Source organism: Meriones unguiculatus, chromosome 3, assembly GCF_030254825.1.
Source record: "Meriones unguiculatus strain TT.TT164.6M chromosome 3, Bangor_MerUng_6.1, whole genome shotgun sequence".
NCBI lineage: Eukaryota > Metazoa > Chordata > Mammalia > Rodentia > Muridae > Meriones > Meriones unguiculatus.
This window is the reverse complement of record NC_083351.1, coordinates 21,393,726-21,417,445: the sequence shown is the minus strand read 5'-3', so window position 1 is coordinate 21,417,445 and position 23,720 is coordinate 21,393,726. Positions and strand designations below refer to the sequence as shown.

At 58.2% G+C, this 23,720-nt stretch overlaps 1 protein-coding gene across 13 annotated transcripts in view; it reads left to right on the top strand.

The window, feature by feature from the left end:
- Positions 1-23,720, top strand: part of Adgrb2 (adhesion G protein-coupled receptor B2) — a 61,215-nt gene that overhangs the window by 21,661 nt on the left and 15,834 nt on the right. For 4 of the 13 annotated variants that reach the window (XM_021636711.2, XM_021636694.2, XM_021636677.2 and 1 more), the window contains exons 1-4: positions 2,255-2,404; positions 9,105-9,924; positions 22,097-22,180; positions 22,459-22,623. In XM_021636711.2, coding sequence (XP_021492386.1) covers positions 9,120-9,924; positions 22,097-22,180; positions 22,459-22,623 — 1,054 coding nt within the window. In that variant the 5' untranslated portion in view covers positions 2,255-2,404; positions 9,105-9,119. Of the gene's footprint in view, positions 1-2,253; positions 2,405-9,104; positions 9,925-22,096; positions 22,181-22,458; positions 22,624-23,720 lie in introns of those variants that run through there. The other 9 variants (XM_060379477.1, XM_021636719.2, XM_060379480.1 and 6 more) reach the window with 5 other exon arrangements.

Genomic DNA, 23,720 nt, shown 5'->3' with positions numbered 1-23,720 from the left:
CGCCTGCCAGTGTTTCTTTTGGTGCTAGGGCTCTAGCATGCAAACGATCATGAATATTCATAAGGAGAGAGGCGGGGCTCCCTATATTAGAGGAAGGGCCCGGAGTTCTGGAGGACAGGGCTGTAGAGACTTATGAGGATTGGCGCTTGCATCCTTTTGGGCAGTCACTTTCCCCACTTCTGTCCACCTCCTCGAGGCTCCCAACTCTGGCAAACTCTTGCTTTGCACAGTAGCCAAGTAAGGAAGGAGCCCAGGATTTCCCACTGTATCTGGTGGCTGTCAGTGCTTTGCAGATAGCAAGGCCTGCCTCAGTTTTCACAGTGGTAGCCAAGACTTTTAACTATGCCAGGGAAGGTTTGAGGGTGCCTAGCAAGAATCTGGGAGCTCTGCCTGCCAGTTGCTAGGCCCAAGGCATTGGCCTTCACACGGCTCCCACAGGAAAAGGCAAGGTGTAAGCCCAGACCTCCTCCCTGCTCCACACAGCCTCATAAATTCCCTTAAGGTGACGGGTGAGATTCCTTCATCGCCCCTTATTACCTCCTTCCATTAAAGTCGATAATCTCTCCCAATCACTCACAACAAATGTCACCAGAACTGCTTTAAGGGGGAGGGACAGAGGGAAGGGACAGGGAACTTTGCTTCTTTCTGGTGACTCCTCTTGAAAGAGCTGGGCCCTTCTCATCTTGACACAATCTGCAGGGGCCAAAACTCGGAGCCATCAGGGGGAAAGGTGAAGTTAGCAAAGGATGGGTGGAGGACCATTTTTTCCTTACAGGACCGGGCCCCTCCACGTGTGTGAGCCTTCCAAAGGATGTCCCCCGAACCATTCCACCCTCACTGCGAAGCTGCCCCCTGCTGGCCTCTCTGCCCAGAGTCATCAGATTAACCTACTTGTTTTGGCTGCTGTGGTGTGTCCCCGCTCAGCCCACCTTCCAAGTGGCAACGCGCCCAGGCCACAAACCGCCTGACCAGAGCCCTGAGCCACGGACATGCCTCCGGGTACCGCCCAAGCCATGTGGGCTCAGCCCCACCCAACTGTTCCTGGGCGCAGTGCCAGGATGGGGTGGGTCTGTGCATCTCTGTGGCTTCTACACAAACAGACGCAACATGGGGGCGCCCCTGGCACAGAGAAAGGCACTGGTGGGGGAAGAGACTTGGGAAAACATGTAAAATACTGCACACGTGTAGCCTCCCCGTGCCTAGGGACATGCAAATATCACAGCGACCAACATCAGACTATGCAGTAAACATGCCAGGCTGCGGGGTACGTCTGTTGTTTCTACATACGAGTTACCCAGAGCATCCTCCACACACATGCGGCACCTGTGAGCTTCTGCACATACAGTATTCTTAAGGCTGGGGGGGGGGGGGGAGAGAAGCATGCGTTCAGGACCTGAACGCATGTCAAGGCACTATGCATATGTGCAGCGTCTGCACGCACCCAGCCAGGCAATAATGCACACGCAGGGCACCTGTATGCATATGTAAAGTTGAGGGCACGAGTGGCCCCCGCGTGCCCAGGGACGCGCAATGGGCCCTGCCTGATTGGGGAGGGGGAGCAAAATGCTACGGCCTCCGCAGCTCGGGGAGACCCTGGCTGCGCTAGGCGCCACCGGCCTGGGGGGGGGCAGCCGGAGGGGGTTATCACCCGGTAGGCTCACTCTGCAGTCCAAGCGGTCACGGCCAGGGCGGGGACTTACCCCCGGGCTTCTCCCGCGCCGGCGCCCGGGGGGCCCCGGGGTGGGGAGGGAGAGGGCGCGCTCGGCTCGGCTGGCGCTGCTCCCCCTTTAACAGGAGGCGGCGCGCGTCGCCCCCGCCCCCCCCTCCGCCCCTTCTCCCGCGGCTCCTCGCGCCCGGCCCGGCGCGCGCCCCCTCCCGGGCCCGGCCCGCGCAGGCGCCGCGTCCCGCCTCGGCCGTCACTCGGCCCGGCGCGCGCTGCGGGCAGCGGCCGGAGCGGCCGGAGGGATCTCCGCTTCGGCGGCGGCGGCGGCGGCGGCGGCTGGGAAAGCCGAGAGGAGGATGCGGCAGCGGCAAGACGAGCGTGGGGCTGCGGCCGCCGCCCGCGACTAGGAGGCGGCGCGCGCGCGGCGCGGGCGGTGCTCGGGGCGGGGAGCGGGGGGCGGCGGCGGCGGCGAGGAGGAGGCGGCGGCGGCGGCGGCGGCAGGAGCCCGCGCCCGGCCCGGCGCCCGCCCGCTCGCTCGCCCGCCCGCCCCGCGCAGCTCCGCGGCGCCTGCTCTGCACCCGCCGCCCGCTCGGCGGAGCGGGAGCCTCGGGCCTCGGCGCGGCTGCGGCGAGCTGCCCGGCGCCCGGCCCGGCCCCCCCCCAGCCTCAGGGATGGCAAACTTGAGCCCCGCGGCCGCCTCCGCTGGCGCCGGCCCCCGCTCCTGCTGCTGACGGCGCCCAGGTGAGTGCTCGGCCCCAGACCCCGCCACCGAACCCCCCGCACCGAGCCCCCCGCGCGCGCGCTCGGTCCCGACTTTCCGCACCAGCCCGCACTCGGGCTGTTCCGTCCACCCGGCTCGGCTCCATCCTCCTCCGGCCAGACCGGAGCCTTGTCCGGCGCTCCCCCCAACCCCCCCCTCCCGTCTTTGGAGGGACTCCCGAGCCCCGGGACGGAGCCCCTGGGCTGTCCCCCCTCCCCCAGCCTGGACCGACCCCCTTGGCCGGCCGTGTCCAAGTCCCTCACCTTTGAGCATCCTGACCCAGACTGCCACGCCGCTGTCGCGAGTCTTGCCCTGTCTCGGCCAAAATCCGGGCGGTGCGCCCTCCCACCCCCCACCCCCCGCTCCTCTTCGTTCGAGCCCCCCTCTCCAACCTGCAGCTCGGCTTTCCCCTCCCCCACCTCCCCCCCTAGTCCGGCCGCCGGACCTCCTGGACCCCTCTCTGCCAGTCTGCCCCGAGTCGTTCCGGTCCCCGACCGTGCCTGTGGCCGCCCTCCCCCGCGCCCGCACGGCCACCATGCGCCCCCTCTATGCCTGCCCCGGTGCCCCTTCCCCCATATCTGCCCGGAGTCCCGCCTTCCCCTTTCCGATCTCTGCCGCGAGTCCCCTCCCCCTCAGCCTGGAATTGGGGCCGTGTCCCCCTCGCCCCTCCAAACCCCTGTCCCCCAGGCCGAGCTCTCCATTGGACCCGCACCCGAATCCCGCGTCGGTCTTTGGCCGGACCTCTCCCCCCCCAACCCCCTCCATCCCTCTCCTCCCACCACCGGTCCTAGAGCCTGGCACCCGACGCACTCTCCTGCAACCCTGGAGGCTGGCATGGTTTGGGGGGTGGGGCGAGGGGTGCTGTAGGCTGTGAAGTTGGCGGCCACTCCTGCGGCCGGCCCGGTCCGAGGGCACAGCCGCGGGAAATGCTCCGCGCCACGGCTAGTGCAGAACGGGCGACCAGTCTGTTGCCCGCGGGGGGGAGGGGCGCTCGGACCGAGCGATGCCGCCCGCCTGCCCGCCTTGCCAGCTGCCTGCCCGGCCCCTGGCTGGGCGTCCTCTGGCGCCCCCTGCCCGCAGCCCGGGACCCACCGCCCCTTCTTTCCGCGGACAGCCCCGGGTTTCCGCAACCCAAGCCGGTTAGGTGTCTGCGGGACTGATGCTGGGGAGTCCCTGGGGAGATGAGGTTGGTGGGCGAGGCCAGGTGCCCTACACTCCTGGGTGGTCGGGCTGCGTGCTCGGGGGAGGGAGAGGGATGGGGTGGATCGCTGGTCATTCCGGCAGCAAGTCAGGGACCCTTTGAGCACCAGGCACAGCTGGACGGAACCTGCTTTTCAGGATGCTCTGGCTGCTCGTTGGGCTTGAGTAGGTGTCTCTAGGGATCTTGTGTCTGCCTACCCCGTCACATTCTTCACGAGAAAGGGGCAAAGGCGGGCTCTCTGGCTCCGGCATGGAGGAGACTATGGACAAATCCACCTGACCCGGGGACAGAGCAGACACCGGAGAGTGGGGCTCCGCAAGGACACCCCGGTGATGTTTTGGGGAGATGAGGAACCGTGAGTGACAGGGAAGATCTTCCTCTCTTCTTGCCTTCTGCCTCCCTCCTCGCTGTCCCCGCGTGTCCTCTTGCCCACTCTCTCTTCAGAAAGGGGCAGGTCTCACTGAGGGTGTGTGTCAATGGTGGGTATTTCTGTAACACAAAGGGAGGTTCTAGTTGGTCTCTGCTCCCCTCCCTCCCTCCCTCCCAGCCCTCGGCTACTGAAGGTGAGTAGCTGAGAGTCAGCTTTTGATCAGGTGACCTGGGTTCAAAAGCCGTGTTAACTGCTCCCCCTACTTAACCTTCCCGAGCCTCGGTTGACCCTCTGTAAAATGGGTCAGTGACCACTGCTCCCTACAGTTGTTGGGAAATGAAACCAGATTTGTTCTATGGAGTGTCTGACACCTATCAATACCCAATGATGATGCCTCATGGTTTCCCTTCAAAGCCAAGGTCAGGTCCCTCTCTACGACTAATCCCAAGGAGGAGCATAAAACGGGTTCTTTTTCCTTCACGCTAGCTAACCTTCAGAATAATAAAGACAGAAGATACCTTCGCCCCCCAGCCTCTAAAGGGTCCAGGAAGCCTGTGACTGTTAGCTTCCTCCTCTTCCTCCCTGCTCCCCATCATCTGGACCCTCCCCGGCCATAGGGGCAGCAGTGAAGGCCAAGCCAGGGGCTCTGAGGTCTAGATTCAAGGATGGAGGCTAGGGGAGTGGAAGAGAGCGAAGTCAAGGCGCCCAAAGGCAGGCAGTCGGTTAGAGGTGGCCCACACGGAAAACCAGCCACTCCTTCCCTCTTCCCAGCCCTCGGAGATAAGACATCATCACGAACTTTCGACGTTACTTAGCGTTTGCAGGTCAGTGAGGGGCAACCTGGCCTGAGAGCCATGGAGTTTGGAGAAGCCTAGCGTTGACGTGAGTGCTTCAGCGAAGGGCTAGGAGGAGGAGGAGGACGAGGAGGAGGAGGAGGAGGAGGAGGAAAGAGACAGGAGTCCGTGGCGGTCAAGTCGGCTATTCATATTCTGGCGGTGTGGCCGGACCTGGGTTCCAGCGGGGAGTGGCAGCCGCCCAGCTACCCTCCCGCCGGGGCAGCCCTGACACCAGGGAACAAAAGCTTTCGGTTCCTGTAGCAACCGCTCCAGCTGCTGCAAAGTTCCGGGGAGGCGGGCGGAGGGCGGCTGAGTCACCGCCCCCTCCCCTGCCACCCTCGCGCCCCCATCCCCGGGGGCCGCCCCACGTCTCCGTCCGCTCGGCCAGCCTCTCCCTCGGTGTGTGCGGCCGGCCCCCGGAGCGACCCTCCCTGTCACCGGTCGGGGAAGGCCTCACCCGAGTCGCCCGCGCCTTCGGTCCCGCCCCCTAGCCTGAGACGCTGGAGGGAGGGTGTGCGCCTCCTTGGGTGCCAGAGCTCTGGGAGAGGGGTCCGAGCACCCTGCCCCCGGCTCCGAGCACGGGCGGGCGGGGAGACCCGGAGGCCCCGCGGCAGGCACCGAGGAGGCTGAGGCTGAGTGACGGGCGCGTGAATTGGAGCTGCCGGGTGGATAAACGCGACGGATGTGCGCGTCGCCGCGCCCCCTCCTCCGCCAGTCGCCCCTCCCCCGCTCAGGGCCAGGACTCCTCTCCCAGTGTCCAAGCTCACAGCTGGTCCCCCAGTAGACAAGAGTGGATCTGATCCCGGGGACCCCCCCCGGACAGCCCCACCCCCTCTGCTCTTCATCCTCCACTCCCTCCAGCTGCCAGAAAAAGCCTTGGGGTCCTTCTTTGGTGCAGAATGGAAGCCCCAAACTGGCCAGGTCTGTGGGTTCTTCAAGGATCCTGATTCTCTCCTGAACCTAGGCAGAGAGGACTCTTGGGAATTGGGAGTTGAGGGCGAGTGTTAGCTGAGGATCGCGTCCCTGAGACAGACTACCCGAGGCAGCTCCTATCCCATCTCAGTTCAGAAAAGCCTGGAAGCCTTTTGACCCTCTCCATCAACCTTTGCTGACCCAGGAAGTTCTGCCTTAGAGCTGACCTTGGCCTTTCTACTGTCTAGCACTTGTACCTTGGGAGGGTCTGTGGTCTTCCTGGACTGTGAAATGACAAGACCACTCTCTTGGATTAACCCAAAGAGCATTCCCTGCTGCAGGGGCCTGGACCTCAGGCAACAGGAGTATCAGCCTGATTCTAAGAGACCAGGGACAGAGCTCAGCAGTTTGTGGTGGGTCAGGCTATGTGTTGGAAGGCTAAAGGAGAAGGCATGTGCCATTCTGAGGGGAGTGATGACACTCTATTCCCCAGAGAGGGAACCTGAGGCCCAGGTGGGTATGCATGGCTGATGATCACTTGGATGTCCTGGAGGCTAGGATCTTTCCAAGTCTTTTTCCGGGGTGTGGGCCCTGGGTCAACGCCCCTAGGAAGGCAGGCCACCCACACACACTTCAGGAAGCTCTTGAATAAGGCCATGGCTGTGACCCAGCTTCAGCTGCGTCTTTACCTTAATGTGAATGAATGCCTCGCCTTACCCTCAGTCTCATTTTGAAGCAGGAGCTATGGAGCAATGAAGACCATTCTCTGAGGGCAGGGTAAAATCCTGGAGTGGGCCTGCGGTGTCTGAAGGAGACTAGGTGGACAGGGGAACTGGCCAGTGTGTACAGGTGGCTCCCATCTGGAGAAGCCAGACCTTGGCAGGGACCAGTTTGGATTTAGTGTTTTGGTTTGTTTTTTGTTTTTTGTTTTTGTTTGTTTCTTTGTTTTTGTTTTTTGATGAACTGATGAACTGGGAGCAGCAGAGATGCAAGAAATGGGACCAAGGCTCTGCGATGCCCCAGCCGTAAACACACAGGGAAGAGGCAGTGGGCAATCCCACCCAATACTTAGCTGTCATATACAGAGCCCGCAGGGCCAAGCAGCTGTGTGCGTCCACTCGTGGGGACAGAGGCATCCCTGTATGTACGCAGTGGTCTGACTCCACTGTGTGTGTGTGTGTGCGCCCTGCGTGCATGTGTGCCTTCTCACATGGAGGACGCTGTGAATGCTTGTCTGCACATATGTCTGCGCACTCGTGCTTCTGGGTATGTGTGTGTCTCTGGGCCCAGGTCTGGTGAGGTATACATGAGGAAGAGGTTCCCCGCCTCGCTCTAGGTGGGGGAGGGGAGGCCAGCTATAATGAGACCCCCACCTTCCCTCTGCTGAGCTGCAGCCATGGCCTGAATTTTGCAGCCTGCTTAAAAATAATTGGGGGCATCGAGGGGGACAGGGGGAGGGATTGGATGTCACTTGTCATCATCTGCTGGTTTCGCTGCTTGCTGCAGCGGTTCGGGACAGGCATGATTTCGGGAGGGAAGGCCAGGGCTCCTGTGCCTTTTTCAGCTTTGCAGGGCAGAGTAGGGCAGAGACAAGAGCCTGCTCTGGCTTGTGTTGGTCTTTGGAGGAGGGTGGGGCGGCTCCTCTTCAGTGAGTGAGCCTGGTGATGACGCTGCCGGGGGGGGGGGGGGTCTCCTTCCTTTCCAGGATGGTTGGGGAAGGACAGGTGCATGCCTGTCACTGGGGCTTGGGCCTGACTCAGAGGCGCCCCATGTGGAGAAATAACACTTAAAGCTCTGTGAGTGCCACAGCTGGATGGGAGCACTGGGGTTCAGTTCCTTCCCCTGCTCCTGGAACTGTTTAGAACTGTCCTGGGGAAATTTGTCCCTAGTAGGCAGCGGTATCTTAGGAAACCCTAGCTACACCTACAAGCAGTCCTGTGGTCCCCAGAAGGAATCACTTGTCTACCAGGCCGGAATCCTGAGCAACAAGTTAAGGGAAGGTACAAGAAATTCTTGGGGCCGGGGCAGGGGAGGGGAAGTGGATCATGGGCCTGAGCTGAGGTCCTGAATTCCAGCTCTAACTAGTCCGCTTTTGTATGATCTTCAGCAGGGGGCCTTATATTTTCTCTAACACAGAAGCTCTGATTTATATGGGTCCGTGCCGTTCTGTGGGCTGGGTGGTGGCGGGGAGGAGGGAGGCTGTGTGGTTGTGTTAGAATTAGGCTGGAAGTGAAGCCCACCTAGATTTGCACCAGGCTGGGTTTTTTTTGGGGGGCGCAGTGGGGTAGAGGCTGGGTGGGAGTGGCCAGAGGTTCTCCTCAGGTGTGATGGGGAGAAGGTGGTCGCAGCCTTCTAGCCTGACTGCCCTGCAGTGTGGGTCTTGGGGCCCATGTGGTTCCTGGGACCCATGTCTGCCTGCCTGGAGTGCATTCAGACTCGCTGGGAGATCAGCCGAGCTTAGCCCTTTGAGGGGAGGGAGGCTTGAGAGCAGCCGCAGGGAGAGCACACTGAGGGTGGCTGGCCCTTTGCCAGGTCTTGGAAGCTAATCCTGTGGAGAAGAGGGGGCTATGATGGGAATTACTGTGCCCATTTTGTAGATTAGGAAATCAAGGTTCATGAGGCTCGCCCAGCCAGCAAGTGGCTGGCTGAGCTGGCCTAATCCTGGTGCCTCTCTCCTCATTCCCATAGCAGCGGTACCCATGGCATTCATACTGGCAATATCCTGTCAATTCCACAGGCACGGCTGGGTTGGGCACAGTTCCTGGCACCTGGCAGCGACTCCACCCCTTCCTCTCTTGCTCAGTGGAGGGAGTGAGTGAGAACACTGTTCCGGGAATAACCTTGAATCTCGCTGATTTATAAAAAAGCAAATGGTTGTCAAACATCACCGCTTTGACTGTTGGATCACACACGGCACTCCTCACAGCCGATCTCACGACACACTGTGCCCGAGAGCAGTAGCTCTGGAGGATAAAGGGCCGTAGGGATGGCAATGGATGTGTGTGTCAGGCCCAGACACCTCTGGGTGGCGTGTTGAACGGGAGGAACTGGACAGTGACCCTGACATCTAAGGGTCCGCAAGCAGCCAAGCCTCCTCCTGGAACTTTTCCCTAGGCTAGCTCATTTTGCCCTTGTGGGTTAGGTGAGATGGGTAATTTCGTAGGAAACCGTGAGATAGGTACAGCCAAGAAAAAGCAGGTCACGGAGAGGTCACCTGCCTGGTTTAAGGTCACACAGACATTCCCAAGTGACTTAAAAGAGCACGGTCGGAACTCAGGCCCACTGCTCGCCACTGGCCACTGGAGCCTCAGAGCACTTGCCCACTGACCTGGGGCCCAGCTTACTTCTGTTCTTTCCCACAGGGCAAGGGACATAGGATGACCCCAGCCTGTCCCCTCTTACTGTCTGTGATTCTGTCCCTGCGCCTGGCCACGGCCTTCGACCCTGCCCCCAGTGCCTGCTCTGCCTTGGCCTCGGGCGTGCTCTACGGGGCCTTCTCGCTGCAGGACCTCTTTCCAACCATCGCCTCGGGCTGCTCCTGGACGCTGGAAAACCCCGATCCCACCAAGTACTCCCTCTACCTGCGCTTCAACCGACAGGACGAGGTGTGCACCCACTTCGCCCCCCGCCTGCTGCCCCTGGACCACTACCTGGTCAATTTCACCTGCCTGCGGCCCGGTCCCGAGGAAGCCGCAGCCCAGGCAGAGTCAGAGGTGGGGCGGCCCGAGGAGGAGGAGGAGGCGGCGGCGGCGGCGGGGCTGGAGCTGTGTGGCGGCTCGGGCCCCTTTACCTTCCTGCACTTCGACAAGAACTTTGTGCAGCTGTGCCTGTCGGCTGAGCCCTCCGAGGCCCCGAGGCTGCTGGCGCCTGCGGCCCTCGCCTTCCGCTTCGTGGAGGTCTTGCTCATCAACAACAACAACTCCAGCCAGTTCACCTGCGGGGTGCTCTGCCGCTGGAGCGAAGAGTGTGGCCGCGCTGCGGGCAGAGCCTGTGGCTTTGCTCAGCCGGGGTGCAGCTGCCCCGGGGAGGCTGGGGCCGGCCCTGCCACCACCACGCCTCCGGGGCCTCCAGCCGCCCACACCTTGTCCAATGCCCTGGTGCCCGGGGGCCCGGCCCCTCCTGCTGAGGCTGACTTGCACTCGGGGAGCAGCAATGACCTGTTCACCACCGAGATGAGATATGGTAAGTCTGAGCCGGGGGGCCCCAGGTCGGGCGCGGCTTGGAGGGGGCTGACCGTGTCTTGCTGGTGTCCGTGGCTGGCTGGCCGGTCCCAGCCACTGGCAGCGTCACTCACAAGATGTCACCTCTGTGCTCAGCCCTGTCCAGATGGGAAGGTCATCAGAATCAGATCTTAGCTGAGTGGGATGCAGATGAGGGAGTGTGGAGTGATGGAGCTTTGGCAGGGGACCTCTAGCTGGCCAGTAGAGCTCCCTGAAGAGAGGGCACAGGAGCACAGACCTGCAGAACAGGTGGGAAGGAGACAGGCCCCAGGAGTGGCGAGGGCATCCCGGGCAGATGGAGCGAGGAGAGTGCAGGGAGCTCAAAATTGGAGGGGCTGTGGCAGACCCTGGCACTGTGGGTTGACAGATTTGCCTGGAGGCTGGGGCAAGAGATGTGTTCCTGCCCACGCAGGTCAGTGTTTCTTTGGCAGTACCCCAAGGTCAGGGCAGGTAAGGAAGAGTGTGGCTGGGTGAAGAGGCCTGGGCCCTGAGGATGCCTCAGGGGGGCTGGGATGGCTTAGCTGCCGGTGTCCCGTCTCCCCCACTGGGCCTATGTCTTCTGGGACCTAGGCTGCCAGCTGCCGGTGCTTCTTGCTGACTGGGCAGAAGCTCTTCAAGTCCCTTGTGCCTGCCTGCTCCCACACCCACCCAGCTTCGCAGCCATGGCCACCTTCCACTGACCTGCTTCCTGCAGCTTCCAGCCCCAGCTCCCCCTGTCCCCTGCCCCTGGCAGCTGCACCCCCCCTCATGCCTGCTGACCAGTGCTGAACCAGGACTGACTTAGGGGCCAGCGGGGAACAGGCACCAAAGATAGGGAGACGGGAGAGAGGGTAGGTCAGGGAGCTGGTCTGTGATTGGGAGGACCTGTGCCTCTCTGGGACTCTGTTTCCCCAAATGCTGGCCTACGTTGGAGAGGATGACGGATGCGTTTAGGTCTCACTGAGTATTTACAAGGGGGAAGGGAGGCTCACGTGAGGACACTGGAGGGGTTACAGAAGGGCAGAACCTCCCCTCATCCCTGTTTGGAGACTAGAGCCCAGGAGCTGGGCATGCTCTTTGACCTTTAGCATCATTGGCAAAGGCATTGGTTTCTTTTGGAAACTGGGAGGTGTCCCTGTATCAGTTATAAGGGGGGTTATGATAATGGCTTCTCCTGGTGCTTTCCAGGGGGGACCTTCTTGGCCTTCCCCGTGAAACGCCTGGCATCGTGCCCACCCGGACACATTGAGCACCCGGTGGCCTCTCTCCTAGGCCAGCTTGGCCTCTAACAGCGGTCGATGAAGCCATCCGTGTGACAGCCAGGCCGTGGGCAGGTTACAGGCCCTGGAGGCTGGCCTGGGATTTAGTGCCTGCAGGAAGAAATTGAATTTTGCTTCTTTGTCGAACATCAGCGGAGAGCGCCAGGCGTATATCAGGAGGTTTATGGCTCTTCCTGCGTGGTCACCACTGCTGTCACTCTGCAGGGCCTACCCCATTCTGCTCAGCAAAGGCAGGTTCTTTTGTCTGGCTTTCCCTGTGGTCCACCGGCCCAGTGGTTTGGAGTGGATGGAGCAAGGCTTTGCCCTCCTGGATGGGCACTGGCTGGGCAGGGTGCCATGTGGAGCACAGAGCCAGGAGCAGCCAGCTGGGCTTGGTTGAAGCCGGAAGCGGGATCTAGTTGGTAGCTAGGGCATCTTCAAGAGTCAGAGAGGGCTGGTAACTGGAAGGGCACTATTTCAGAGCCTCTGGGAGGACTCTGGAGTCTGATACCAATGGAGGTCGGGTGGCTGGTTGTTCTTAAGGCTCTTGAAGCAATGATGCCTGAGCTGGAGGGTCTGGCCATTTTCAGGCCTGACCTCTGCTGTGCCCCTTACCCTATTTGGCACCCCTTCAGGTGGTTGCTCTGCAGGGAGGGCTCCTGTGGGGAGCTGGCATGGGGGATGTGGCATCAGCTGACTAAGTGAGCTGAACTTGCCCAGCATACTGGTACCCAGAGCTGGCTGGCACAGCCCCTTCCTCTCCCCCAAGCAGGCAGAAGGCTCTTCCGCTCTGCCACCTCCTCCCTCCTGCCCAACCTTTCTGATGTGAGAGACAGGCGGGTACATGACTCAGTTCATTTCACGTGTCAGGGTGCGTCTGCTGGTCAGAAGCATTGTCAGGGCCCAGAGCACGCCGCTCTTCTCACCAAGACCTGGGGCTTCCTCCACAGCATCCTCTATGTCACACCCTAGGATGTAGAATAGGCTGGCACGGGAGCTGCTAGGTAGCGAGCAAGATTTGTGGGATGGTGAACAGGAAGAGACCCTCTGCCAGGAACTGGGACAGGGAAGGGAGCTGGGTTCACCCTCTTCGGGACATCCTTGAGAGGAGTCAAAGACAAAGCAGGATGGGCCCAGGGTGACAGGAGCTGATAAGGCGGCCAGGGGCAGTGGTGTACCTTGGCCGGCCTCAGAGAGGAGTACGTTTGACAAGAGGGTACAGGCGCCTGTTAATTTCACGCAAACTGCCTTTGATAGATCTCTTGTTATTTTTGGTGAGTTGAGCCATAAATTTGTGCCATCTTGCTGCCGCAATCTGTTAAGTGTGGGGAGAGGAAGAAAGAGAAGGCAGGCAGGAAGGAGCTCTCAGAAGACTGGCACAGAGGCGGGCTGAGGCCAGAGCTGGGAGGTGAGTCAGAGAAGCGGTGCCCACTGCCGGGCCCGGCTACTGAGGACAGGCCAGGCTCCCGCCCACTACTCCTCCAGGCCTGAGGTGGGGGCACCTTTGCCTGGTGATGCCTGGGAGAGCGTCCCCCATCCCGCCGTCCCCTGCAACTTCCTTCCTCCTCTGCTGCACAACTCTCTTCCCCTCGGGGCCCTTTCCCTCCAGGGGCAGATGTTCTCCTCCTACCGTACTCCATTTCTGAGGCATAGCTACCAGGGGAGGCCTCGGATGCCCGGGAGGCAGGAGTGGCTTCAGATCCCTACCCTGCCCCTGCCACCAAGTCACTTGGACAAGTTGCTATCTCTCCCAGAATGCCTCAGGGACCCAAGATCTCTGTGTATCACCTTCCCAATCCAGTGCCGGGGCCTCCAGCTCTACCCAAGCACCTCAGCCCTGGGGTTGGAACTCTCTCCTGGGCACAGCGTCTATTTTTTTTTATTTTATTTTTTTACAACTCTCCCTCCATCTCTCTCCTGCCCACTCTCTGACCCCTCATTGTTGTCCTTTGAGGCCCTGCTTTCTACCTTCCTACCTCTGTTTGGGCTGTTCCCCTCCCCGGGATGCCTTTTACCCGTGGGGACAAGAACTCTTCCAACCTGCTAAGCCTCATACACACGTGTGTTTCCACCCTGTAGCTGCTAGGGAGGACTGCCCTACCCAGGCCTGAGAGTAAGTTTTTTTCACTCACTCCCATGTCTTCTGTGTTGGCTAACCTGGTCTGGTAGCAAGAAATGGCGCCTCACCTGCTTCCCTGAAGCTCCATGATAAGTAGGCAGGCCCTCTCTCCTACCCTGTAGCATCTCCTGGGGTCCTGTCAGCTCGGCCCAGAATTTTCAGGCCTTTCAACACGGCCTGCCAATTGCTCAGATACAACATCACTGTCTTTATCTCTGGAGCTCCCGTCAAACCTTGGGCCAGCTCTGAGTGAGATCAGGGAAGACCGAGGCACATTTCGGTACTCTCGTGTCACAGAGTGGCCGCTGGTATACAGTGACAGTCAAGGCCACAGGCTGAGGTCGCCCAGTCCTGAGCCGTGTGACCATGACCAAGTGACTTCACTGCTGTTTTGTCGTCTGTGAGGCGAGGCTAGGAGAGCTGTGCCCTGGAGGGATGTAAGAGCTCAGTTTGGCACCTGGCTACAGTAAGCTTCTTTCCTGTTACTAACGTCACAATACCACGGACTGGGTATGTTCTAAAGAAGAGATGTTTATTTTGGCTCATGATTCTATTCCAAGGCCAAGGGCTTGTGTCTGGTGATGACCTTCTTGCTGGCAAAGTTCCTAGATGGTATATAGCATCTCTCACATGCAAGAGAGGGGCAGGTGTGCATGTGTCTCCTCTTCCCTTCTTTCTTTCTTTCTTTCTTTCTTTCTTTCTTTCTTTCTTTCTTTCTTTCTTTCTTTCTTTCCTTCCTTCCTTCCTTCCTTCCTTCCTTCCTTCCTTCCTTCCTTCCTTCCTTCCTTCCTTTCTTTCTTTAATATAGGGTCTTAGTATGTAGCCCTGGCTGGCCCATAGCTTGCTTTGTAAACTAGATTGCCTTCAAACTCACACAGATGTATCTACTTCTGCCTCCTGGGTGCTGGGATTAAAGTTATGCACCACCATGTCTGGCTTCTTTTGTATTAATACTCTATTCAAGTTACATTTTTTTTCTCTCTCTCTCTCTCTGCCTCTCTGTCTCTCTCTCTCAGAAAGTGTCTCATGTATCCCAGGCTGGCCTCAAACTTTCTACGTAGATGATCAAGACCTCAAACTTCCAGTCCTCCTGCTTTTATCGCCTGAGCTTCGGGCTTACCGTGCCCAGTTTTATGCAGTTCTGGAGACTGAAGACAGGGCTTCAAGCATGCTAGGAAAGTACTCTGCCAATTGATTATACCCATAGACACCTTTTTTGTTTTTATTTATTTATTTGTTTGTTTGTTTATTTATTTATTTATACATACATACATACATGATTCTGCCTGCAAGCCATCATGTGGTTTCTGGGAATTGAACTCAGAACCTTTGGAAGAGCAGCTAGTGTTCTTAACCTCTGAACCATCTCTCCAGGCCCACCTTTTTTGTTTTTGAGACAGGGTCTCATGTAGCTCAGGCTGGCCTCAGACTCACAGTGTAGCTGGGGATAACCTTGAACTTCAGATCCTCCTGCGTCCATCTCCCCACTCATAGGATTACAGACCTGTGTCACCGTGCCTGGCTCTAAATTTCCACTCTCTTAATGTCTCGCCATGGGGATTAAATTTCTATACAGAAACTCTTGGGACACACGCTGAAGCCATGCCTAAACCACAGTGCTTGCCAATAACCAGTTGCTGTGTTATCACAATTTAGTGTTCTGGATGTCACAGTCTGGGGAGGGAGACAGGGGGATCAGACTATGAAGGAGTGGGAAGGCGGTTCGAGGAGGTGACCATGAGGTGGGTTTTGAGGAATGAATAGGAATCTACCAGCCTGTGAAATTTCTCCTTAAATTGAATTGCCTTTTAAATTTAATATATTAAAAAGAGATTTCATATCATAAATGGAAAGAGTTATCACTTATCTGAAATAGAAGATAACAAAAGCAACAACCACGGTGAAAACAAAGCAGTGGTATTGAATTCTAGCCTGCTGCTCGCCTCCTGCTCCATTTGTTAGAAAGAGAAATTAGCACCCGGTTGGGTACGTGTTAAAGTCTGGGCTCAGGAGACCTTCTCCTTTGTGCGGTTGGAAGGACGTTAATGGGAGAAACTGTGCCCCATTTCAACAGGACAACAGGCACCAACAGGACTGCCCCCAACAAATCAGCAAATTGTCCTAGCAGAGAGCCGCCCCAAGGGCAACTGCCCCGGCCCACAAGGCTCTTTCCGAGCCAGCCACCACAGTCATCCTGCTGGCACTTGGTGCAAGCCTGTAGAAGGGCCTTGTTAGCAGCGGGAACAGCCTGCGCAAGGGCGGCAAGTGTGAACCGTCACGTCACGTGGAGGAGGGCGCTATAAGGAGCAGAGCTGCTGGCTGTGAGGGGAGACCAGGGCTCTGACTGCCGTCCCAGGCAACAAGATGTACGCCTGGCTCGGGAACCTCATCCCGTTGGCCAGAGGCTTGGAGGGAGCAAGAAGATGGGGCCGCTGTGGGGGAGGCGGGCTGGGTCAGCTGCGGTCCTGGCTTTCCAGGAAGATGTGGCCACAAGGAGAGGTAGCAGGGACCCAACTCAGGTTGATGGGAGGAGAGTCCCCCAGGGGGTCTGGCATTCTGGCAGGTACCTGAAGTTTTCAAAAACCCCTTCCCTCTCTCACCCCTGGGATTTGCACGCCCTGTTGGAGCCAGGAGGGCATGGAAGAACACATCAGGGGGGCTAGCTGGTGCCCCAAGGCCCCGAGGCCAGTGCGAGGAAGGAGAGCCTTGGGGAGGACAGTTGCTCTGGGAGTCACGAAGAAGCGGTGGTTATTGCGGTCGCCTTTAACACAGTCATGACGTAGAGGTCTCGGGTGCTGAACTATTCGGAGCCCAGCATGGCAGCTATCTGCAGCTGCAGCCCACAGTCAGAGCAAAGGGTAACATCTGTCATGTGTAGGTAGCCCCTGGGGTCTGGGGTGGAGGGACCCCAGGATGCTCCGGCCTGCGCTTACTGTGTGGTTTCCTGGTGCCTGGCTGCTCAGAGTCTAGGCCTTCTGTGCTACCGGGCACTGAGGATTGAGACTTGGTGTCATAGGAGCTGTGGGAACAGGGGACTGGCAGCTAGCGTACGATGCTCTAAGAACTGGGCCACAGAAAGGGGGTCAGCGCACACAAATTCCCTGTGTGGCCAGTCTAGGAGGGCTTCTCGGAAGAGGCCACGTTTACTATGTACTTGGCGGGCTGAGGTAGAGGGGAAGGGCCCCTTGCAAGGAGGGAACAAACTACGCATTGAGAGAATAAGCTCTGTGTGTTATTGAATGATGAGGGGTACAGCTCCCCTTTTTATTGTGCTCCAGACAGTCCACATCTTTAATTCTCACTATGGGGATATGTGGTAGGCGTTATCCTTAACTTCCAGCAGAAGAATCTGAAGCTCGGAGAGGTTAGGCTGCTTGGCTGAGAGCACACAGCAAGATGGCGGCAGAGGTGGAAGCCATACCCACACCAGCTCGGCTCCAGAACCGGCTCCAGAACCGGTGTCCTCATTGGTCCATGCTTGGTGTCCCCTGGCCGCATGCTTGACTGTCTGGTGGGAAGGTGAGAACAGGACTGACAGGCCAATGGGAGCCAGAGGTTTATAGCACGGCTTCAGCAGTGAGGAGCTACTGAAGGCCTCCTCAGGAGGGGAGTCATGTGGCTGGAGCTAGGACCCTAAAGGGTCGCTAGAGGCCACAGAGGAGAGTTAGGCCCTTAGGGTGGCAGGGGTTAGAGTTGGGGAGGGAGAGCAGAGGTGCAGGGGAACAATTAGACAGCATGTAATTAGACAGGGGAGGACCATGGTTTGTGTGAGGCCCCGTGGGTGTTAGGCAGGAAATCCAAGAAGGTTCTGGCTGAGCTTCGTCTTCTCAGAGCAGGGAGGTTCCGTAGAGGAAATCCAAGTCGGGCAGGCCTGGCTCTGAGTGTGGAGCCAGCCTCTCTCCCACAGGAGCCTCATTAGTGAAGGGGGTGAGCTGAGGGGGCTAGTGGGCTTGCACGGTGATGGGCACCCTGGGCTGTTTAACAAATGGCGTCTTAGGGCTGGGGAGGTGCCTCTGTGGATGAAGTGCTTGCCTTGCAAGCCCGAGGGCCTGAGTTGGGATCCCCAGAGCCCGTGGAAAAGCCAGATGTGGTTGGCACACATTTGTAATCCCTGTGAGATCGTGCAACAGAGTGGGAGATGGGATGGAGACCCCAGAAGCTTGCTGGCCAGCTAAGCCTGGCACTTCTGGTGCTGAACAACAAGAGACCCTGTCTCAAACAAGGCGGGAGGTGGGCACTTACACTTGTGGTTGTCTTCGGTCCCCCATATGTGTACCGTGGCGTGCACAAGCCTGTCCTCACATGTGTCACCACACACATGTACACAGGCAGGACAGCGGGGGGCTTATGGAGGCGTTCACCCCCTTCCTGGCTCCCCCTTGCCCTCTTGGAAGCTGCCTGCCTCAGCCTCTCCATAGGCCTGCTTTGTTCCGGGCCTGTACACGCATACTAAATAAATGTTCCTGGCGGTAAATGCCAGCCGGTCTTATCTGTCTTCATCCCCTTCAGGGACAACTGGCTGTCCCGGGCGGGGAGATGAATTGCTGGTTACTCCTGAGGGAGGTGGGCTGGTGCATGGATGGGAAGGAAGGCTACGGGAGAGGGACCCAGCTATGCAGCTGCAGGCTTGTTCCTTCACCCATCTGGCCCAGCTCAGGAGACTGAGGGCGGGGGCAAAGCCAGGGTTGGGGAGTCTACTGATTTCAAATAGGGTGGCCTCTGGAAGCCACTAACTCACTCCTGGTTATACTATGGGGCTGGTGAGCTGGTTTGGGGATGTGAGGTCCACAGGGAGCCACGCAAGCCCACAGGGTACAGGTCAGACGGTCTCTGACATGTGCGAAGTTGTGTTTCACTGCATGCCAGGCTGGGAGGAGGACGCCCTCCAGGCGCAAGAGCTAATCAGAGCAGCTACTGCTCTTAGGACCCATTGCAGTGTCTGCAGGATGCGGGCTGTGATTGATGCTGGGCTTAAGGGTGGTCCCAGTGGGGGCTGGCATTCTCGAGGCTCGGGAGGAGGGCAGACTACATACAGCTTCAAAGGGCTCAAAGGGAGAGGTGGGCATTGCAGACAGAAGATAGAACCAGGGGAGGGAGACATAGCTTAGTGGCTCAGAGCACTGGCTACTTTTCCAGAAGACCTGGGTTTGCTTCCCAGCGCTCACATGGCCACTCTTGTCAGAGCTGTCTCTAATTCCAGTGTCAGGTGACCAAACAACCTTTTCTGGCCTCCAGGGGCGCTATATGCATACAGTGCATACACAGACAAAACACCCAGACATGTAAAAAATAAATAATTAAAAAGAAGGAAACGGATCCATCTATGATGAAAGGGACATAGGAAAGGGGGCAGCTACTGCCTAGGAGCGGTCAACAAGGAAGACTTCTGAGATGAGGGAGGTTATTGAGGATGGGGTTTTAAGGCTGAGTAGGAGGTTTTCCAGTAAAGAAGGAGAGGATCCAAGGGGAGAGGTTTGAGATGATGTGTTGAATAGGATCCGATATGAAGCCATTGAGGAGGTCACCGAGCTGCAGAACATGCCAGGGTCTGGGCAGGATGGCTGGGGGTTGGGGGGTGGCTGTCTCAGAGGGGTTCATTAAGCTTTGAGAGCGGCTGTGGAAGCCGTGGATGCGTGCTATGAGAAGTGACAGGTAGGTAGACTGTGGAGGGAGGCGCCGGGTAACCCCTGCGGAAAGGCAGGAAGGCAGGTCAGGAAAGATCAACGGGGCCAACAGTGTTGAGGGTCGAGCGAGATGAGGCGTTCGGAGTGTACTCAGGACTTAGCAGCAGTGAGAATGCTGTTGACTTTGTCAAGAGCGGTTTCAGCAGCAAGATGTGGGCAGCTGCGAGACTGCAGTGGATCAACGGGGGAGGTGACGTTCCAGCCAGGAAGTGAGTGGCAGGTGAGAAAGTGGAGTGTCAGCTGGGGAGCACTCAGCAGTATTGGATGGAAGCCAATGGCAGCAGCTAGTGGAGGCAGCGGGGGCGCAGCGAGAGAGACCCCTAGAACAGAGGAGGCCAGGGTCAGTCACCGGCTATGAGGAGGGGTTGCAGAGGCAATGCTCACAGAAAGGCGGCTGAAAGGATGAGGCCTTCCGGGAAGGTGGACTGAGGGGTGGCTACAGGTCAGGGCTGTGTGCCCTAGTGTCTCCCTTTCCTTTGAAAGAGGCTACAGCTGAAGGAGTGGGTGGGGTGGGCTTGAGGAGAAGAGCTGGTAAGGGCTGGGGCTGGACCACAGAGGGGAAGGAAGAATGAATGAAGCCCACGAGGGTCTCTGAGAAGCCTGGATACCTAGAGGATGCGGAGCCTTAAGCCTGTCACAGGGCCAGCTGGCTTCCCTCTAGGGCCTTCGGCAGCCTGGGAGTGGGCGTGGAGAAAGTGGCTTGTCACAAGGCTCTAGGCCGGGATGGCTGAGCAGGCGTGACAGAGGAGCTTGGTAAAGGGGACTGAACAGCCCCTGGCCTGGCTCCAACACCTCTGACAACTGCTGGAGACCGTGTCTTAGGTAGCGTTTCTATTGCTGTGGTAAGACATCACGGACCAAATCAACTCAAATAAAGGGTTTATTTCACCTTTCAATTTGTCCATCACACAGGGAGGTTAGGGTAGGACCTCAAGGCAGGAAGTGATGCGGAGGCCACGGAGGAATGATGCTGACTGGTTGCTGCCACTCACGGTTCATTCTGTTTGCTTGCTTTCTCTCTTATCTATCTATCTATCTATCTATCTATCTATCTATCTATCTATCATCTCTCATATTGGAGGCAGGGTCTCTGCATATCCCTGGCTATCCTGGATCTCGCTATGTAGACCAGGCTGTCTTGGAACACATAGAGATCCTCCTGCCTCTGTCTCCCAAGTGCTGGGAATAAAGGCGTGTGCCACCACGCCCAACTCAGCCCGTTCTGTAATCCAACCGGGTCACCAACATGGAGCAGGGCCCTCCCACATCAGTTATTAATCAAGAAAATGCACTGCAGACTTGCCTCCAGGCCCGTCTGATGGAGGCATATTCTCAATTAAGATCTCCTCTTCTATAGCTGGGAGGTTTATGTCAAGTCAACAACAACAAAATAACCAGCACAGACTGACACTGTATGAGGGCTCAAGGAAGCATGGAGGCTCTAGGGTGGCGGGAGAGCAGATGATGTCACAGTTCACATAATTCCTGTTTTGCTTCCTTCTTAAAGTTAGTGGTCTTAAAGCTGGGATGCCATGAACTCTGTTCTCCAGAGAAGTCAGGGTCAGAGCTAGGAAGGGGCTGCCCAGAGCTACATAGCTGACCAGTGTTGGCCCCCAGTGCCCACGTTCCAGGGGAGATCCAATGATGCCCTTATGGTGCTCAGGCTTCCGACGTGGTGCAGAAGTTACAGGAAATGGCACAGCCCCTGAGGCTGAAGACTGATGGACATGGCAAGCCCTGGATACTGTGCTGGGGACAGTTCACACCTGGGCAGAAGCTCTTCCAGAGGTGGCTACCTTACTGGCCTGGTCAGGAGCTGCCCTTAGGTGTAGAGGCTTGACAGAGCAGCAGGGGTGGGAGCAGTACAGCCTTGTGAGGCCCCAGCTTAGGCTGACTCAGCTTTCTGAAACAGAATTGAGACTTAGGAGGAGAGCAATTCTTTCTTATGGAAGGGGGAGGCCACACTGTGGGCTGAGCTCTTCCGGCCTGCCCAGTGGCCTCACTATGAGTGTGGCCATCCCTTGTGCATTCCATCTTGTCCCCGCCCGATTGCCCGAGGGTGAGGCTGTTCACTTTGCCTTTACTGTAACAAAGACCTTAGTGATCAGCTTATAAAGAGAAAAGGTTTATCTTCTTACTTTGTGAGAAAGGGTACTTTGACTCACAGGTTGGAGGCTTCAGCTCTTGTCCTGTGGCAGGGTAGCATATCACTGTGGAAATGTGTCTAGGAATGAAAAGGCACAAAGAGGGGACAAAGGACCGCTTATCCCCTCCTGTCCCCGGTAACCCCAAGGCCTACTAAGCTCCCCCCAATAATGCCACCTCCCAGCAGGGCCGAACCAAGAGCCAGACCTTAAACCCGTGGGCCTTTGGAGGGCACTGCAGCAGGAGGAAAGGCTGTTGGAGCTGCTGTCTACAGCAGGGCAGGCCCAAGCTTCCAGGCCCAGTGGGAGGAGGGCCTGTTGGGTATAGGCTTCTGCCTGAGCAACCCCTCCCCTGGGTCTCAGACGAGCTAGAGCCTTTACACCACAGTCCATTACGTTCTGTGTTGAACCACAGGCTTATGGTTCACTCCATGCAAACCACGACCCGAGAGCAGGTCTGGGGTAGTCAGGCTGTTTTGTCCGTCATTCAAGGTCAGTTCCGGGAGGACAAACAGCAAGGCTGCAGGCTCAGCGGGGTGTGTATTTCTGGATGAGTCATTTCTCTAGTCCTTAGTTTCCCACCTCTCAACAGAGAGGACAGACACATATTCCCAGGGAGAGGGTTACAGGAGGTTGGTGTAGACGTGGCTTGGGATGGCACAGACGCCTCTCCAGAACTCAGTATGTTGACCCTTGCCCTCCAGTCCCATCCGGTGGAGGCAAGAGGTGGACAAGGTGGTTATGAGTCCCGTGTGGCCTTCTGAGCCTCAGTTTCCTGATCTGTAAAATGGTGGTGGCGGGGCAGGGGGCAGAATGCGATGCTTCCTCTGCATCACCTACAGTTGGTTCCAGGCCCTCAGGCCGAGGACCAGAAGGCTGCCCTCTGTACCACTGTGGCAGCAGCGAGCTGGCTTTTGCTAAGCCCCTTGCCACCACCTCCGTGTTCCAGGTGAGGAGCCGGAAGAGGAACCGAAGGTGAAAACCCAGTGGCCAAGGTCTGCAGATGAGCCTGGGCTATACATGGCGCAGACAGGTAACTCGGGCCCGCCTCTCTACCTCTGTGGCGGGGGCCCGGTGGCATGTGTGCTGGCGTGTGCCTGTCTGTGTCTATGTCCTGGAGCTCAGTTATGTTGCCATGTGAAGCCTGCGGGAAGGGATGGGTTGCCTTCCAAAGACCCTGCCACTTGGGGTCAGGGTAGGAGGGTCCCTTTGATGCCTACTCCCCCCACCCCCTATCTTTCTGGTCTTTCCATGATCCCATGAAAGTCTCCGGGAGGTGTCCCTTGCCGCGACGCTGTCCCTCTCTCGTAGGCGACCCAGCGGCTGAGGAGTGGTCCCCGTGGAGCGTGTGTTCCCTGACGTGTGGGCAGGGTCTGCAGGTGCGGACCCGCTCCTGCGTGTCCTCCCCCTATGGGACCCTGTGCAGCGGGCCCCTCCGGGAGACCCGGCCTTGCAACAATTCAGCCACCTGCCCAGGTAGGCGCGCTCCTCCCCGTCCCATCCACCTGCCAGCAGAGTCAGGTCCCGCCTGGGACAGGACGGAACACGTAACAGCTTCCCTAAACGACCGGTTACCCCTTCCTCGCCTCCAACAAACACTGCCTGCCCTCCACACCAGGCCTTACCCAGGCACTATGGTGGCCTGGCAGGAGACACTTGGAGTTACAAAAGAATCAACACACATGCACTTTGGGTGTTTCACCTCCCTGTTGCCTCCATCTTGGTAGTCAAAGGCTGTTCCTTGCACATTGCCTCCTCCCCTTTCCCTTAGTCCTGACCTCACCAGCACCTCCTGTGGCAAGCATCCCAAGTCCCTGCATTTGCTTATTCCTGCCCCAGCCCCCACCTTGGCTAAAGCAGTCAGCTCGCCCTTGGATCTAAGACATGTGCCACTCCATTTTAAAACGAAGTCCTCCCTGATGGTTTGCTCCGGGCTGGCCTTCCACTCCTCTGGGTGCCTCTGGTAGACCGCTAGGCTTAAGTCAGTTGAACATGCAAGTACTGCAGGCAGGTAGGGAGGAAGCGCATGTGTCTGCCTGGGTCAGTTGCTGACTGAGAGAGACAGGGCAGTGTCAACCAGTCCTGCCCTTTGCCTCCCTGGGGTGAGGTGCTGGCAGCGGATTTAGAGTAGGGCCTACTGGGGGGAGCCTCTCAGTGTTTGGCCGGGGGTAGCAGGAGCTTGTGGACAAAGCTGTGTCCCCGCCTGTGAGCTCGCTGTGTCCGTCAGTGTCTGTGTAGAGGTTCGTGTCTGTCTGTGTGTCTATGCGATTGGGGCTGGGAGGGGGCCGCTTGCGTTGCCCCAAGGCCTGCCCTGTTGGATTCAGGCCCTGGGTCTGGGGGGTGGGAAGGGAAGAGAGAGGGATGGATCTTGGATCCTTTCCTGGGTTTTCCTGGGCCTCCAGGAAAGGGAAAGCATTGGCTTCTCAGGCTGGTCCTGTTCACCCTATCCGGGTGTCCACAGACTCTGTCCTGCGTGATTTGGGACCACGTCCTCACCAAGGGGTGGCTCTCCCGGGACCCCTAAGCCATTTCGCCCTGGCCACAGAAGCCAGGGCGGAGCCAATAAGGAGTGG